Source organism: Buteo buteo, chromosome 13 (assembly GCF_964188355.1).
Source record: "Buteo buteo chromosome 13, bButBut1.hap1.1, whole genome shotgun sequence".
Lineage (NCBI taxonomy): Eukaryota > Metazoa > Chordata > Aves > Accipitriformes > Accipitridae > Buteo > Buteo buteo.
The window spans coordinates 5,980,393-6,000,280 of NC_134183.1; the positions used below are offsets into that span (position 1 = coordinate 5,980,393).

Below are 19,888 nucleotides of genomic sequence, written 5' to 3' on the forward strand. Positions count from 1 at the left end.
AAATACTTTTAAGCCCCTCATGGCTTCGGCTGTTCTAAACACCAACGAATGAAAGGATTGAAGTTCACAGCCAAAGAGAAGAAGAAGGTTACAGTACTAGTACCAGGGCGGTAAAGTATCAACTCTTCTGCTAATCCCCTTTTAAACAATTAGATTAAATCCTACTGAAAAGGATCAGCTGATACGATGCACCTCAAGCTAAGTTCCTCCTAGAAAAGGATATTTTCAATGTTGGGTAGAACTTTCATCTTGAAATCTCTACCATTCAGTGTTAGAAACAAGGGACTTAAGCAACCCCTGCTCCTTGCTCTAAATAGTTAACTTTCTCAGACTGACTTCATACACATTACAAAGTGTAGTAAGAGGTATGAATTTTCAAGCATGCAAAAAGCCTGGCTTACGCTTTGCAAAGGCATTTGGAGACAGTGATGAAAGCAAAATAAGGAAATAGTTAAAATTAATATTAATTATGATGACGTCTTATTGCAATGCTCAGTTAATTCCATTCTAATGAACTGCATTAAGAGCTCTTAACACCACTTCAGTGTGGTGGCTCCATTCAGAAGAATGTAAGTTTTTAGACAGTGATCATGAAGGGTGATTTCATACCCTTCTCCGCAATTAAAATGGATAGATTTTCCTCACCCGCCATGTAAAGACTGGTATGCAGAACTTTACAGGACAGATTACAGAAGGCAACAACGATGGAAAAACTGGGGCACTACCACTTGTAATGCTAGGAGCGCATTAAGAAGAGGGAAGAACATTCATGAGTCATTAACAATCAAAGATGAGATATGCAAAAATTCCTGAAAAAGCTTTTTCATGTGAACTACTCAATTCAAATCTGTAGTTTCAGCAAGTGGGGAGAACATGCAAAACATCTGATGCTTTCTGCAAATTAGGCTTCCACCACCTAGACTAGCTGAGATCCTGCTGTTGCTAATATACATCTTACTGTCACATCTGCAATAGTTCGGCATCCAAGCACAGAACTTAAAAGAAATTTCTTGCGTGTTCAGCAAATCTAGCTTTCTGCTGAGTCATCAAGAGAAGTACTTGTACGAGAAGCACAGTAACAAAACCAGAAAAGAAAAAAAGCAGGAAAATTTTTCAAGAATGTGAGATTTCTTCTGTTCTGCTGCTAAATTTTATTTGCTATTATTGCTAGATAATACTATCTCCAGGCTCAGTTTCCAGTTACACAGGGATAAACCTAGAGTACTGCAAGTGTTCTGCCCAGAACAGAATCCAGCATCCACCTTAACTTTCCAGCTGTCCTATAATGGATCCCTGTATCAACAGATGGAGAACAAGGGAACAGTGCTCTTTTTTAATAGTTGCTCTTGTATTTATTTCCATTGCTATGAAATTGGCTTTTAATTCACTTTCATTTCCTAAGTTATTTTTCTACAATTTTTTTTTTGGTATAAATCCCATGTAGTAACCTACATCTGTCTGAAAATAAAAGCTGCCCTTTGATTAGAGCTGGAATGCAGTATCATATACGGTGTGTTTGGAAACCTCTGCAGAAAAAAACCATGTCTGCTTTAATACATCTAGCTCGAGGCACCATGGGGTGAGTCAAGGACAACAGAGCAGTATGCTTGAAAAAAAGAAAAAAAAAAGTCCCTGCTTTTCTCGGCTAGCTAATACATAAACTTCAATGTTATTTATGTGACTTTTTATAAGAGTTTGGGATAAAAGTAATTTTACCTCACTGCAAAGATTTATTTGCTGCCCTTCCTGTCTTTCAGGAGACTGTGGAAGTCCACCTGCAAAATAGTGTCTTCGTGGCACTATAAGAATTAAACAATATGCAAATCTCAGCAGCTAGAATAACTAGCTATTAATTAAACAATGATTAATGATATATATGGAATGGAGATGAATTATATTTTTCAGCAGTTGTTTCAATCTTTTAGAGGAATAATAAAAAAACCTATTATATGAAATAATTTTCACTATATTCTGGAAAAAACAACAGCATACTGTCCAATTAACTTCCTGAAGTTTCTGGGACATACAGCACGAGCTACTTTTTTCATGCATTTTTCCTCCAGAATCAGAGAATACAACTGAAAAAAAAATCTTTCCTATAGTACACAACAAAATCCTATAGCTTTTATCAAGCAAGTCTTTGTAAAAAAGCTTTCAATTCTCAACCTGCAAGACATCAGGAGGATATAAACCATATTTTGGATTTAGTTAAAAAAAAAAATTTTTTTTAAAATCATTTTTTGTAAATAATGAACTTGCACTGCATTTTTTCTTCTAGTCTTTTGAAAAATGATAACTCAGGAAATCTTAGAGTTAAGGAAAGGCAAAAAGCAAATAATAACGGCCCAAGATTAGTGCTTTGTTTTGTAGTGGTTTTTTTTTTACCCAGATGATTACATCTTCAAATGATTACTGCTTTTAAAGCTTTTGTAGAAGTTTTCTTTATGTTTTAGACAGTGTGTTATTGCAACATCTTATCAATGTCACCTTTCCTCTAGTCTCTGGAGAGTTTTGAAAAAGTAATTTGTTTGCAATATCTTCTAAAAAAATCACAGGTAACTCCTAACATAGACATATTTTTCTGTAATTTTTTTTGTGGGGGTGCATAATAACTGCTCACTGTTGCAATGTCTGTCCTGAACACCGGTCAGTAAAATTCACTACTAGTTAATATGAGTATTTCTAATAAGCCAGCTATGAAGAGTATGGCTTTATCTTTGGCAACCACTTGCAAATGTAGAAAGCAAACCCTATGGAAACTGTAGGCATAATTTCATAGGGTAAAAATCAAGAACAAAAAATAGTATATATGCAGAATATGAGAGAAGGCTTTTCCATCTGGTGCAGCTTCAGTGGCATTATCAATGGAATAAAAGTTGCTTAACCTGCAGCCAGTGATACTGTGAAATGTCAATATTCTGTGATACTCAAGTTAGTAAGTCTCCATTTAGCATCTAAGTGTAAAGTCTAGGGTATAATGACTTTTCTTCTAAATGAATGGTATGGCAGTTGGAAATCTCTTGATTATTTTGTAAATATAACTAAATGCTTTCAGTCCTGTTCCTTCACCCCCTTGCGGCAACAGAACAATTTACTCCCATGCAAGGGAGCTGGATATGACATCAACCCCCCTGCCAAACATCAGTAACTTTAGATTTAGGTGAAACCAGAGCATTACCTTCTAAAAATCTAAAAGAATTCTAAGAATTCTTCCACTTTCCCAAAATATAAGGGCATTTTAAAAAATAGATATTTATACTTGTAAACTATTTAGGGGATGAGATTTTTTTTTTTTCTTATCTCCTGGGTCCATTACTGGGTCAAACACATAACTGGGGAAGTTTTCAACATTGTAGACTAGGGTTTTCAAAGACACCTGAAGGACTGAGACACAGTTCTCACTGGATTTCAGTTGGATTTGTGACTAAGCCCTCTGGACAGTGAAGTTACAAAACCCAGAAAAGAACAAGTGATGTTGGTAATAAAGATGTATACAAAGCATGTAATAAAGATGTATATACAACAGCTTTTGTTATTTTACTCATTTTTCCCATTAATCCTAGGTTTAAAAATGTGTTTAGTTTGATGTGCTTTTATTTCAACTCTAACCCATTTTCCCTCTTGCTGTAGGGCAGGACCGACTCCCTGTCGTGGTTTAACCCCAGCCAGCAACTAAGCACCACGCAGCCGCTCACTCACTTCCCCCCACCCAGTGGAAGAGGGGAGAAAATCGGGAAAAGAAGTGAAACTCGTGGGTTGAGATTAGAATGGTTTAATAGAACAGAAAAGAAGAAACTAACATTCTTCTCCTACCTAGCTCAAAAACATAGCACTATACCAGCTACTAGGAAGACAATTAACTATCCCAGCTGAAACCAGGACACCCCAGAACTACTCACTTGATAAAATATTTGATTCCATCTGCTGTATAAGCTTCTTCCCATCCATAAGGCAGACCTAAGATGAAATAAAAAAATACGATGTCTCTCAAAGCTTAAGTGACACAAAGAACAGTTTTGAAATGGTGTAAGTTAGAATGCTGTCATTTCAAAGCATGTCATAAAAAGATTATAAATTAATTCTTACTATTTTTGTAACAGAAAATAATATAAACAATACAATTAGTAAGTATTTGCTGTGCTAGAAAGCTATAAACCATTTGATGATACTTTTATTACTACTAGCATTTCTTTTGTAGAAGCTAAGAGTCTGGTCAAATTAGAGTGTAGCAGTTAACTCTTTTTGAACTTTTTACTGTAATTTACACCAATATGAAGTGACCACAAAACCCCTATGCCTGTGGTCTGCTGAGGTCTGTTTTTACAGCTATTACATACAGAAGCTAGTAACTATATGAGGTGGAAGTCTGGGGAGAATGAAATACTCTGCTGTTTGATTTATCACCAACTTTTGTGTTTATATCTAATTCTTTGGGAATTTACACACAAACTCCGAGACACTTAGAGACAGATTCAGAGAAAATATGTACAGATATTTCTACGTAGACTTATCTATGTCTACATACCCTGACAAACGTTAATTTACTAAATGCACTGCTTAATTTTGTGATTTACAGTAATGTTTCCAGGAGTTAAAGTATTTAATACTGAAAAGTTTAGCATAAATTAAAATAAATAATTCTGAAAGGGTGCCATTTTTACATGCACTAAGAAATTGTGCTCTCTTTTCCTCTTTTGTAACTATCAGTCACGCCAATCTTAAAAACTCAGTGTTGGACTTTGTTCTTAGTTTGAAAGTCCCGTCCATGAGAATGGTAATACTTTTAGTAGGGTGCTATATTATATCACTTCAAATTTTCATAGGAAACCTTTAACTTTTTTATTACTATTTGTTCAAAACCAAATGTTTGTTGAGTTTGAAAGGTGCTGGAGAAAGAAGCATCCGTCAAAGTGCAAAAATGCTCCTGATGTATGCTTTTGAGATACTGTATTCTAATGCATACAAAGGAAAGTGCAAGGTCCTGAAAAACCTCTCTTTTTTGGAGACTAGAAATATATATAAAATTAAAATATGCATGAAAATTGTATTGCAAGTGCTTCAGCTTGAAAATCATCTCGAAATGTTAGTGTCTTAGGAGTTAAACTATTTTTGTTCAAGTCACAGTATATCTCAAAGACCAGCTCATTAGAACCATCTGTGAGCCTGCTTTAGATTTAAAACTTTTATTTGGAAAATGTGCTGGACTGCACGCACCATATGATCTTTGAAAGCTGCTTCATACCAAGGCATGCCCTAAATGCACACATATTTTTTTGGAATTTCTTTCTTAAAAGGCTCATTTTGTTTTCTCCCATCATCACACCTTTTTCCCTAGTGTGGTCCTTACTTCTTAAAAACCTGGAAAGGATAACTTCAGTTCTCAAAGGTAAACAGAGTTCATAACAGCTACTGAATCATGACTTGGCACAGTGAAGCAGGTACAAACCATCTGAGAAGTAATTATACCTGTAGGCACCAAGTGAAGAGCAACAAGTAAGTCTACCAAAACTTCAGAATTCAGGAACTTGAAAATTGGTAATTGTAGAACAGCACCATTGCTGTTTAGTACAGCTTGAAAAGCAAAAAGCACACTGGACTAATTTTTTTCCTTTCACTTTTACCCCGTGTTAGTCACTTATCTCAGGCTTCTTCCATTTTCAATTTAGCATAGATCTATACAGTCTGTTCCTCAAAATATGCCACCTACTACCTTTGAAAGAGAATAATCCACAGCTACTTCCCTTTAAATACAAGGTAGTTGCTGTGTCATGGTTTTCAGGCTGTGGCTCCTATGAAGGAAGGAAGAAAAGAATGTTTTAAGTTATAAATATGCTAGACATGATCACTAGTTCTTCCTTCCTCTCCCATAAAAGATGGGACCTTTATTCAACATGGCTATTTTCTAGTGATTTAAATGGCAATAGGATTCATCCTTCAATTGCTTCCATCTGCCCTGGCCTTTACTCACTCCTGCATGCAACGTGCATATACAAAATAAATGACAACGGATTTGCTGTTATGAATAAAACCCTCAGCATCTGCTCTGTGCTCACATGGATCCCCTACATCACCTGTTTCATTCACCAGTGATAATTACACTTTTTCCACTAGTAACTTGACTGAAATGATTTCTTTTTTTTTTTTTCCCTTCTAAATGAAGAACAGCACAAAGGTAGCAATGACAACTGATGCTCTGTATTCTTTTATTAACCATGAAAGACTACCCTTTTCAAAAACACTGAATACATTTGTCACCTATAAATGAGACTCTGGAGATTATCTCCACAGCTTTATTTGCCTTGACTTTATACGCATTGGATTGTATATCCTATCCACTCTTTATATGCTTCAAAGTTCCACCTACATCTGTAGGGTTTTTAATGCCTTTATTTTCCACATCTTTACTCTTTCTCCACTCGTTTTTCACTGCTGTTCCCTTTATTCCTTTCCTTCACGGTTAGATTTGTACTTATATTTCTTGGTATTTCCCATGGTAGCCGGGAGGCTCTCATGTTTTACATCGTATTTCCCTAGACATCATCTTCGCTTCCTTCAAGCTCACTTTCTCCATGAATCATTCATAATTTGATCTACTTCCTAGTGCTCTATTTTTTCACACAATCCAGGGTCAGATTTGTTGCTTGCCCTAGGACTTGCTTTGAAAGACTGCTAAGCTCTCACCTGGAGTAAATGGGAGGTAAAGGAGCTCAAACAGTCAGAAATATAGTCCGACAGATACAGGATTTAGCCTATATAAACTTGGGCAGTATTAGGTTTCCTACATATTTATAATTTCTTCTGTGAATTGCTACAGTCTTTGATGAAACTTCATAAATAATATATCTTGGCTGCAGTTGTCTGCATATATAATCTTAAAAAAAATTACAGATTTACAGTATTTAAAAATAATTTCTTTTCAGCAGAAAATACAGGGCTTCTTGCTACTCAAATATTTGTGATTATTTATCTTTTGCAAGGTAAAGAAAAGGTAAAACTGCAAAAGTAATTATGCATGCAAAAGAAATGGAGACAGTCAAAAGCCCAAACAGAATAAACAGTCTCCTGAGAGAGTGCATGTTAGCCAAAATACATAACCTACCTTTATTTTGTTCCGAGTATATGCATTTAATTAGGGTTAATGCAAAAGAGATTTCTATAATTCTACGCAAAAAATAAAAACAACGAACCACTTGCTGCTGTATGTATACCAGTAGTGTTGCAGCTGGTCACAGAGCACCAAGGCAGTGTCCCTGGTGACTGCTTGCCTCCTCAGCTGCGAGATGCCTGCTGTGATAACCACTACTGTAAAGTTAACATTACATAAAGCAGAAAGGAATTAAAACCCTAGGGCAAACAGAATTTTCCTGATACTTGATAAAGCGTGCATCTCATTGATCTTTATCACCTCCTTGGGTTAACAGGACAAAGAAAATGCACCAGCATCAATACTTGGTTGGTTGCAGTAAGTAGAAAGATAAGCATCAGCCCAAATTATAAACTTGTATGAAGTGACAGACATTGAGGATTTTGCCTACTGTTTCCAAGACGGAATGCATATACTCTTCCTCAATAAAAGCGGCACATAGCATGATCAATCAAAGTATGTCCCTAAGGGAAGAAGGGGGAAAATAAAGATTTTAGGAAAAAGCCCCATTTTACTGGGCAGTTATCAAACCTAGAAACCCTGCGGTAATGTAGTTGGGTGTTTTTTTTCCAATAAGTTAGTTAAAAAATATTAAAGCGAAAGAAATGTGGAGATCAGCAGATGAAACTAATAAAAGCAGATACCATAGCATGAATATTCAGTTGACTCAAAATTGACAGTTATTTCCCTAATGCCTAAATACTGCAGTCCAAATATGTTTTATTTTTCTTATTTTCTGACAAAATTGCTCAAAGGAAATGAGAGATTTAGAGACTGCAGTAAGAATTATTCAAAAATTTACTGTTCACTAGGATTCGATCTAGATCTGGCTGAAGTGGGACTACTTAGATGCTTCAAGATGGGACTATTTAGATGCTTCAAGATAAGTATGTCCTTAATTGCCTTATTTTGGCCTTAAGGCCAGACTTTAAAACTCTGCTTCCATTATAAACAGTCATACAAACATTACTGATGAATTTGGAAACACTGCTTAGGGATAGCTGCCTACCAGAGGTGGTAATCTCACCCTAAAAACTCTTTTGTGAAGCATCAGCTTATTTCCAGCAGCGTTCACAGCTTTGTCATCCACCATAAAAAGGATGTCTGGCTACAATGCATTTCCTGTTAGGGCTAAACAATCTCATGGCTGTATCATTAAACCACCTCATCTGGAATTAATATAAAGTATCAAGCTTAAGGGATGTAATATCAGCTGGAATTCAAAAGCCACATAGTACAAGTATTCAGTATCACATTGAACACATTCTTTGACCAACAACAGAAATAAGGATGTCTTTTTTACATATCCTTTTACCTAGCTTGACTTTTTCAGTTATACATATTTTTTTTAAGTAAGAGAGGATGAGCTAGCTCAGAACTACCCTTTATTTACCTCCTTATAATTTATTTATATTTAATAGTAGATTCTCAAAAATGATGAAGTTTTTTAAGAAATAGGAATTACCTTCTAAAAGTATTTCTGATTTACAAGATTTCCTAAAGAACACGATAAACAGTTTTCTCTGTCACTTGGTAAATGAGGTTTTGAATTCGGATCTCTTTTCAATATCCACCAATTCAGCTCTTACCAACACTTAAACCTTCATGTGGCCTCAATAATAATGCAAAATTGGTTAGTTAAGAACCCAAATGCCTTTGGCTCTTCTCTTTGAGCTATCTAGGCAATGTAAAGAGGATGGAAAGCTGAAGATCTGAGTTGCTGGTTCTCAGTTATCTGGTCTTGGACTCCTGAGTGCTACTGGAATATGGGAATATCCCAGATATGAGACTAGAGGTATCATATGATGCAAGACCACTCACTCTTCTGCGAGTTACGCAATTTGACACAGCTAAAGCAAAAATTTGTGGAGAAATAGCCAGCCTTGTTTGTTGAGGATGTTCAATGGGGTTCAGGCATAAAATGGCCTTTTGTTTTTTGAGGCTGTCAATAATATATACTGTATTGTACTGCTTATTTGTGAATTAAGTATAAGTACTCAGGTTCAGGAAAGCAGCTTTCAGAAGTGAGTATGCACTTCTGGCATTTGCTTGTGTGCCACTTTATTCTTTAGCCCATTTCAAGTGCTCTTCCCACAAACAAATGTGTTTCATTTTATGAATAATACTCTGCTAAGGGGACATTCCATTCCTTTCTTTCACATATCAAATTCCATTTTAAAGAAATTGTTCTTTTTCTTTTGTTGTTGGTAATTTAATAAAACAAAGATGGAGTAAGTAGTTTTCAAGTGGAGACATCTGGGAAATACTAGCAACTGAAATGTACGCTAATTTAGAGCATGGTTGGCAGATCGGCTTGTCTCCCTTCAGTCTTGTTCCTAGAAACCATGCTTCAGGAAAAATATTTTTCTTACTTTGGATATTCAGGGCATGGTGAAAGATGACCTTGTGTTTTCCCATTTCCTATTAATCATATGATTAATAACTGACCCATCGAAGTTCAGACTCATTAATCTCTTATTAAAACAATTACACATCAAGTTACAGTTTAGAATGAGAGTTATAAAATAGTTCGCTTCTCGTGCTAAAGGATTATATAAATCAACTTTAAGATCTTTATGGTAATTTTGAAATTACAAACTGTTACGAATATCTTTCTTCTAATACTTGTCTGTGAATAACTTGGTACAGTTAATCAGAAACAGTATGGATACAACAGAAATTGTAATATATGAACAATGACCCATCAACTGACTAATTTAAGGAAATAAGAATTACCTCAGTCCGTAAATGTGATCAGACATTACTGTAGACATATTGCTCTCCTACCTAACAAATAAGGAAATCCAAATTTAGAACAAACTCTGCCCAGCATGTGGACTTAAGTTCTTCAGAAATGAGTGAGAGCTATAGTCATCTGAGCAATGAGGTTGCTGCTATGTGTCTTCAAGAATTGCCCTCCTGAAACATTACTTTAAAAACATACCTTTTCAGAAGCTGAATATTGGAAATACAACAAAAAAAACCCCAAACTGCATATTCTTCAAATAAAGACTAATATTCTCCTTTCAAATAAAGTTTTAGGTACTGTAGGATCTAAGCAATTTGGACTGTTATTAAAATGAGAAGCAAGCAATCTAGCTGATGCTCATTTTTATCCATGCAGGAGGTTAGTAGTGAAAGTACAAAATAAGCACAACACACTTAACAAGGGCAATAAAATACTTTCTTCTGCTTAGGTGATGGCAATCAAATGTGTACAACCAATTATACAGAAATGGCAGAAGTCACCAGAGCTTGCAGTACATACTTCACAATAATGTTACTATAGAACATTCTGACTTTTAAAGGGAATAGAAAGAGTACAGCCAGTTAAGTACTGAACAGTCTGCTTCAGCAAATAGAAGCTGTTCTTCTAAGGTACACTGGGGAAGACGCAGACTTTTGTGAGAACAGGGAAGGTAAATAAGCCACTAGCAACCAACAGAAAAAAAAAACCTATTGACTTTTGGATAAGTCCTCCTTTTAGCCCAGAGGTAGAACAGAAGATTCTTGCCATTACCTACTGTCACAGGCTAGAATCTCAGCATCTGCAACAGCTACTGATGTGAAACTGGGAACATCTTTTAGCATACAAAAAACTGAAGAAAGACTGCATTCCTTGATATGCTGATGTGAAAGGAATTCAAAGTACTACTAGGGATTATTATTTTTGTAATGTAATCACCTTTCAGAAAAAATGAATTCTTTAGCAACTTACATTGAGAAAAACAAGCTTATCATTTCAATATGCTTATAATACAATCAATATGTATCACATTTGGCTTACAATGCCTTTTCACATACCACAGCTTTGATAGTCAGAAGTTCAACAATCAATTTTGAGAAAGCCAAGATACCATTAAGCAGTATGTCCTTCAACACTATAGCTATTTTAGTCATGAATGTAATACGTTTGTTTAGCCATTAGGTCAGGAAAGCATAAGCCCTCAAAGGTAAGGGATAATAAAAGCAGAGAGGAGTTTAAGACTAGCTCATTCGGACCAAATACAAAAAGTCTGCATAATCTACTGGCTCATATTATTTTCTTTTAAAAATGCATTTAGCACACTGATTATCTGACAATTATTTTTGTATTTTTCACCTACACTGCTTCTTATTAAAATGCTACTGGCTGTCCAGTGAAAATACATAAGAAAGCAGTGACCAATCTCCCCAAATTCTTTTGTTTATTGTGGTTGAAGAATCTGTGGATAACGTGGAGGCAATACAGAAAATCAGAAATCTGCAGAATGCAGAAATCTACCTCCTTCACAGAGAAGGCTGCAAAGAAAAAAAAAAATCATATCAGTTCTGCTTATCCTCTAGTGGCTCCCATCTGCTTTAGTTTGCCAACAAAAAGATGTTTTATTTTATTTTAATGTTAAAGGCTGCAATGACAGAGTCTCAATTAGTGACACAGCAAGAGAAATACAGCACTCTAGGATCATATAGGTATTAGTGCTCCCTGATAAGGTCTTAAAAACGGTAAGCATGCTTCCCATTACATTTTTTTTCAGTCTTATCCATCTTTAAAAAAAATAAATTCCTTTCTATGAATTAATTGCAGGCTTTTTTCTACAGTCTTCCAGTATTGACTATTAACATGATGCTGTCTATTTGTGACTGGTCAAGAACACATTATTATTTCCATTGCTGATTGAATACACTACAAGTAATTTTTGAAGAATATTTGCATAAGTTGATTTGAAATTCATTTTGTTTATACCTACAAATCTCAAACTGCTGAAGAGAAGTCAGGAAACATGTTATTTATTATAAAATTAGAGAAATGGCCCATAACTGGGGAATTCTACACGAATGCCACATAGGCTAAAAAAAAGTTAAATTCATAGAAGTAAGTACTCTCTGAGAACATTCTTGTTCTGAATTGGTACAATCCACCTTCAGCTGATCAAAAAGAATCTGGAATAACACATTCTTATTCCAGAAATAAAAGCCTCTGCACACGGGGCATTCACCACCAGGTCTAGGTAATTAGGAATAGCCTAGAATACTTCACTGTATGGCCCAGCTCTAAACCATTTCTTTTCTCCTCAGTTTCCCTACTCTCTTGCTCCCCTGATTACTCTGTTCCGGAATTCATCCATCTCCTCCTTTCTTACTGGATCAACTTCTCTTGTCACCATCTATTGTGCTATCCACCCACTTCCATCACTGTCATCTCACATTGCTCACTGACGCATGTGATTGTTAAATATAAGTTTAATTAGAAAGCATTCATTGGTAACGAATTAAAATGACTGTCTAAAATTAGAATTGAGCAGAAATTGTCTGAGATCTAAAAAGCAATAGTATTACATGATATGCCTTTCTTGCTAAGTAATATCTTACTTTTTTTCAGTGATGATGAAATTAAACTGCACAGGGGGCTGGCATGAACCACCTACAATTGAAAGACACAGAACTATGCTCTGCTGAGCTCATTTCTCAGTAAGTACAGACGAAGGTAATGCTTTTTCCTTTTGAAGAAAGAATTGTAAAAATACATTAATACAAGATATCCTTTTAGCCTGTTACTGTAGCTACATGTAAATAAAAGAAGGGTTTTATTTACAGAAAGACATGACTTTAAAGTCAGCATATTTTAAAAATAGTGTCAAAAGTTCTTAGAAACTAGGATAGATACCTTTCCTTTTTTATTATAAATTTGAAGGGAAAAAAAAAATCCGCCGTGTGCCTAAATTAGCATATTTTATTTTACCTTAGCTGTAAAGGATTCTAATGTAATACCTGTAGCAATCACCAATGCAAGGCAAAACCTCCATCCTTAACTTCCAGTTAATGATCCATATGCTTTATGGCATGAGGTAGTAGATCTAGTATGAGGCTTATGCACATTTTATACATCATTTAGGTCTCCTTCATAAGCACCAAGCAATTATGTTTTCCTCTTGCAAATTCTCCTTATAATATACTTTTAAAAAGCTTCCTATATCATTCTTGGCAATCAACTTTCTCTGTACTTCTTTCCATTTAAATTATCACATTTGTGCACCATATATGTCTAAGTAACTCTGCTAGCCCTCAGCTTCTCACTCCTACCTACTGAAAAAAAGTGAAAAAATGTGACAACTGAAGGAACTGACAGAAAAGCATACCAACCTTCTTAGACAAGATGAGCACTGATAGCTTTAGCATACAGTGACATTCGAAACAAAGGTCTGATCAACCCCCCACCAGCTTTAATCCAGCTCTCTCATAGCTGTGTAGCCACAGAAAATTAACTCAGCATTAACTGCACAAAAGTATGCACAACTGCTTTGGTTCAGCTCCATACCGTAACGGTTGCTTTATTTTTTGGCATCTGAAATAACGAGACAGTTGCTCTGTGGCTGGTGTGCAGACATACATACCCACAGAGACACACCAGGTTACCCACCTCTCCTTGTAACCAGCTGACTATGTCTGAACTGTGCTTGCAAATCAAAAGAGGGAGGGCAGCCTTGAGTCTGAGACACTGATTTGGGATTGAGACCTCAAGGTTCAATTCCTGTCTCATCTGTGTGTTTCCTCTGTAAGCAATTTGCATCTCCATGCTATAAAACTTGGAAGCTTTTTTCCTCCCCTCTTATGTCAAAACATCATACTATAATTAAGGATCAATATACCAAAATTCTAAGCATTATGTCAACAGAAATTAATAGAGGGACAATTTAGGAAGCATTTACCATCCAGTAAAATTGTTAGTTCTGGAGAGTTTTGACTTCAGTCACTGTAGCTACCAAGAGCAAGAACAACTCGTATGGGAAGAGCACAAAGTCAATTAATTTTTTCATAGTGGGGACACAGTATGGACTAAACGAGTCCATAGACTTCTAAAGGTCTGCTCTTCAATGAAATCTTTCTTCAGAGATACTGGAAATTAAACTAACGAGACTGCAATAATCTTGTTAGCTCATCTGCATTTTAAGGTATAATAATATCACTTACTTGTTTTTCATTATTAAAATGTTTTGATTTGAAAGTCAGTACAGACAGTGCCTATTCAAAAGCTGACTCATCTTTTCTCATTAAAGGGAAGTGAATGGAGAGAGAATAAATTGCTTTCCTAGCAGCAACAACAGAGTTCTGAAATCTAGGTCACATTAAAGAACTGTCTTAAATTCAGGCTTTAGACATTGAATTGTCTTTTTCCTTGCTGTGAAACATTGGGAATAAGATACATGTTCAATCACCAATAAATTAAGTAGCAACTTGTTCATCATTGATACTTTAAATATTTTTTTTTTATTTGATCAGGTTATAAAATTATTCTGTCTTTATTAGTGTCACCTTTTATAAGTGGGGTCTAATTTCTAGGTCCTGCAACAATACCCACAAGTAAGACCAGTTAGGTGAGAACAATGTCATTCCTCACTCACATTCAACAAAATGTAGTTTTAGTCCAAGTAAGGAAAGTTCAGGGGTAATTCAGGATTTAAAACCCATCTGTAAATGGACATTTCTTTGAAATGTCATTGAAAAACAGGATTATAATTTTGTAAGAGCTTGACTAACTGGATCAAATATTTGAAATAAATAGGGTGTCATTCAATAAAGACAAAAGTAAAGTACTACTCCAGGAGCTAATAATCAGCTGCACAAAAGCAAGAGGGGTCTGTCTAGCGAGCCTTTGGTTCAGCAGAAAAGGCTCTGAAGTACAGGAAAGCCCAAACTTAATACGAATCACTAACATGAAGCTATCAGAGAAAGGGAACACCATTTGGGGACATAAGAGCTGGTGTGCTATATGTTAAAGCAAACAAACTTATTGTTCCATTTTTGTCTCCCACAGGAAGATCTCAACTACAGAACTCAACACAATTTTGATGAATTGGAGAGAATTCCAAGAAATACAAGGGTGATGAAATGGCTAGAAGACATGGTCTGTAAGGAAAAAATGAGCAAACTGGTATCAGTTTATTTGGGGGAACGGAAAACGGAGTGGAGACACAATAAGGTCTTCAAATATGTTAAAAGCTGCCACAAACAGGAAAGTAGTAGGGTGTTTTCAATAACTGTAGGGATGAAGACAAGTAGTAATGGGCTTAAACCGCAACGAGGAGGATTTAGGCCAAAGGAAAAGCTTTCTAATGGCAAAGATAATTAAAGATGGGAATAGTTAGCCTACAGAAGCTGTGGAATATGCTAGACAAATACATGTTTGGATTAATATAGATATAATTCATGTTGCTGGAGGCAGGCGGATGCGCTACCCAATTGCTGGAGGTCCTTTCTAGCCGAATCTTTTCTGATTCCTTGGTGGGAAAGTACTAGCTGAGTGCGAGTTTTCTAATCTTTTGCATAATTTACATTACATGCAGAGATTTCTTCTGCTTCCCATTTGCAAGGCATTTTTACGTCTTATGTTCACAGGAGTAATACATTTTAATTACATTATGTACTGAACAACTCTTCACTTGTCTCCTTCCAAGTATTTATTGTAAAACAAAACCAATCCTGGCCAAAGAAACAGGCTTTATAATATGGGGGTTTTCAGGCTTGTCAGATAGCACCTGAACTCACACCCCAATAATAATACTAAAACCAAGCCAAAACAACAACAAAACCACAGCCAAAGGTGAAACTGTGGAAGTTTTTTTGCTGTCTACTACCTTTCTAATAAACTATTCAACCCTGATTTGGCTTCACAGGCCTTATTTATGTAACATTACAGGTACTGCTTTTAAGTACAGGTAGGCACTTAAATGCTGCTATTTCAGCAGTCATGATGCTATAGCTCAGTGGTCTCAAATTGTTTTCAGTCAGTCATCACTAGCCACCCTCAAAAATTCTCATAGATTATCATAATGAATCTTGTAATTGAAAAGAATGTAAAAATGCTAAGTTTCTGTAGACAAGCTGTAAATCAGTTACAAGAGTTTTGTGGTTCAGTGGCTGTTGACAAACTACAGCTTGGAAACCACAGCTATAATTCTAAATTACTTTGAAATATGTGGATAACCATGCATTAAAAACTTATTTTGGATCAAGTACACAGCACTGAAATATAACATCAAACATATAGTACCAAAATATAGCAACTACAACAAAAAAAGGCAAGAAACCAAAACCAGTAAAACTTTTTTCAGAAAACTTTAACGGAGCCTATGCTGGCTGTCTCTATTCTTAAGTCGATGCTTCCTCGTTAGTCATTTTCCTTTTCTAATGAAACCTTTAAGAGGGTAAGACAGTGTAAAGGCGCTACTTGACACCGTTCCACAGTCAAGGTACCAACTGACATTTTTGTTCAGTGAAAATGCACTGCATAAATACAACACACAGTGATGGTAAAACAGAAACAAAGTATTTTTATAAATCACTAACAAACTTGACAGTTATCTAAGAATGTAGAAGAATATTACCTATATTGTAATAGAGTCTAGTAGTAGTAGGTTACTATCCAGGAAGAAAAAAAAAAGCTGCTTTCAGGATTTCCTACAGATATGACACCTAGTCAGAAAAAAAAAATATTTAATTCAGAAGACTTCTGTTAAATCCTTGCCTCCCCACCACCACCTCACCATGAATGAGCAAGTCAGCTGCTTCATGGCTCAAATTCCTCCTTAAAATGGAAATAATAATTTTAATCAAGGTGTACAAATGATGGAAATAAAGTAGATCATGTTAGATTTACAGATTCAAGAACGGACTTGTGTCACAGGTCTAGTGCTCCATTTTTAATGTAATATCCAAGCACACTCATTTTAATTTAAATTGGAAATATTTTAAGAATTGTACACTATTATATTTCTCAAGTGGAACGCTTCCTTTCTGTTGCAATGAAACATTTTAAAATTCTTGGACAGATTTTCCTTTTCGAACAGTTCTTGAACACTCTCAGAATTACAACTCTTCATTCTTATTTACCATGCAGGCAAGATTGGAAATTTAAATGATTTGCAGAAAATTCAAAGTCTTTCTGCAGTAAACAGTTATGTAGAATAAGCTTTTAAATTCTAGATGGTGTCCTTGTAAAATTGTATTAAATATGCTTGGATTCTTTTCCTAGGGACTATAGAAACCATTTTGCCTGTTATGCAACTTTGAATTTTAATTTTTCTGAAAGTACATAAGTTGTTCACCTTTGGGCTTCTCATTGTGATCTGATTTGCAGTGTGTCTAAAGAGTTGCTGATAAGCTATCAATCTTCTCATGAACCATTCTCATTTTTAGAACGAGGCAAAAATTCAGCAATGTCTATATTACAGGGCAAAAGCTCATCTTGTGTATTTGATGTTATGTATTGGAACAATTAAAATTAAGTCAAGGGTTATTCTCAGTTTACATCACTGAAGATGTAAAAGGAAAATTACTAAGTTTTATTTCAATTCCCAAACTATATTCCTGTGTTGCACTAGCAAAGTTTTCAGATCAGTAAAGAAATGTGGGTAGTCTGCAATTTAATCAAAAATAATATTGAAATTTCTTGCTACTTTAATTTTTGGACAAACTATCAGTTTGTGTAGTAGCCACTGTTTCTGCATAGCGTCACACACTCACAGTGTGTGGTTGATAGCAGGGACCTATGATCCCGAGCACATGTTGAACTGGAAGACAACTGACCCTAGCTCCTACAAAGCGTGCTGCTGAGCAGAGCTGGAAACCAGAAAACCACTGCCCCGCAGAGACTAGGTCAAGTGATGCATTCAGCACCAGCATGAAGCTCCTCTCTTGCTCTATCTTATCTTGACCTAAGTTGCCTTTACAAGATGAGACTGAGCAAACAAGAAAGGAACTAAATTCCAAATTCAAGACAAACTGGGAGATGCTTCAACTATATAAGGAAGAGGTTTTATGTCTCATGTTGCCTCCAGAACTCAGTGGAGGCCAGGAAGACATGCTACAGGCACACCTAAGTCCTGCTCTTGTGTATGGAAAAATCAATTTCGGAGCATTGTTCTTGAGAAGTTGACAATGTTTGGTATAATGCCATGATGCTACACGAGGAATACAGTGCCAATATTCTGCAGCAAAAGACAGCAGTCCCCATGAGCTCAAAATTCAGCATGATTCTGCAAGTAAATGGAGCCACTGATGACCAGGTCATATTCTAAGATTACCAATTTTGGTAACTGATGGTGATTCCGGAATTTATCTTCTTTTTTTCAAAATGTCAACTTAGAAAAGATTCAACAGTAAGAAGTTCATTTAATAACTTTATATTATTACTTTCTACAAAAATGAAATCACCCTCCCATTAAGTATGTTTGTTCTGAAGAAAAAAAATCTTCAACCTTCAGGACTAGCAAAACTCTGAAATTTTCCACTGGATAAAACTCACCTCTTTAGTTGTTGTTGAAAGTTTCAAAGAAAATAGATTTTAGTTTCACCAAATTAATATTTTCTAATGGAAGCACTGTCTCAGAAAATGTTTAATTTTCAAACAAACATAACCTCTTTATCTTTAAAGCATACAGCGCTGATTTTAAGATTTAATTCTTTTGCTAGTCAAAAACTGTTAAAAAGGGGAGCTGTTCAGATGCATTCAGGATATACATTATATAATTTAATAGGTCTCTTCTATTTCTGATTCCAGTAATTCACTGAAATATTTATGGCCTTGCCAGAACAATGAATACAAAGAGTCATCTCTCTAGTTATCCATTATGCTGCTCCTTCCCAAGCAGCTCTTCCAGTAAGGAAGAAAAGGTACAGTTCTAGTTTATTAGCTGAAAGAATATTAGAAGTATGCTATCCTCCCAGTGCAGAATTGTCCCCACAAAGATGATCTTGCAGGAAATAATTGTCTATTTCTGATACTAAAAACATAAAAAGACAGAATGAGTTTCAGCAAATGCTAGCAATCAGGCAATATCCTTGGGGTCAACAGAAGACTCATATTTTGATATTCAGCCTCTGCAAATGCAACTTTAATATCACTAGCCTAATTAACAAAAGTCAGTTAGCCAGGGTATGCCTATCCATCTTACAATTAAATCTGGATTTTGATGTGCAGACATAAACTGAAAAGGTGGGGGGGCACAGCCCACAATTACATGTCAACTTTTTCAGAGCTCTCCTGATGAACTACTGCCAACTACCTGTACAAAATTATAGTACTGTTGCATCTTTAATTTCAAGAACAAAATAGTAATAATGTATACAGCATTAATTCTGTTGAAATAAACAAACACACCAGGGCTGCAACAAATAAATAAAAGAAATATAAATACTTAACAATATTAGCTCTTCTCAAAATAGCAGACTGTTATTTGCGAAGACTTGCTACTCTACCTTCTAACTTTGTTCCACCCACACTGTCAAAAGAATGGGAGGGGACAACTAACACTTTGCTGAATACGGAATGGTTTTGGCAATTGACCATAACATAGTTAAAAACCACCTAAACTGAAAAAATGGATAGATTCCATATTTCAGCTTTTAATGCCCGAGATGTAAGACTTCGTCTGTGGTCCAAAAATCAAAAGCAACCTAACTATCAAGAGAAGGAGCACTAATGGATGCTGACCACCAGCAGTCTCCATTGCCTTCTTTCTATAGATAGTCAGCATGCAAGGAAAATGAATACAAAAACTGGGCAACTAAAATTCTGCCTGTAGGATCTTCATAATCAAGTGTATAGTGACTAGTAAGATCAGTATCAGTAAGGTAAGTGGGATTTTTGGAAGCTATATTAATTTGGAGATCATTTTAGTGAACTTCAGCATGATTGCCATGTGTCAGATCCCAGGCTGACAACAGATTAAAGGAACATGATGGGAAAAAATAGTTCAAGGTGCA

The 19,888-nt window shown here is 35.6% G+C and overlaps 1 protein-coding gene across 12 annotated transcripts in view; it reads right to left on the reverse strand.

Moving 5' to 3' along the window:
• Positions 1-19,888, reverse strand: part of STXBP4 (syntaxin binding protein 4) — a 76,287-nt gene that overhangs the window by 14,686 nt on the left and 41,713 nt on the right. For 10 of the 12 annotated variants that reach the window (XR_012652680.1, XM_075044400.1, XM_075044398.1 and 7 more), the window contains one exon: positions 3,900-3,957. Coding sequence is in view for 11 of the 12 variants with exons in the window: in XM_075044400.1 (XP_074900501.1) it covers positions 3,900-3,957 (58 nt within the window). In the remaining variant the exon portion in view is untranslated. Of the gene's footprint in view, positions 1-3,899; positions 3,958-7,449; positions 7,609-9,880; positions 9,932-19,888 lie in introns of those variants that run through there. The other 2 variants (XM_075044402.1, XM_075044403.1) reach the window with 2 other exon arrangements.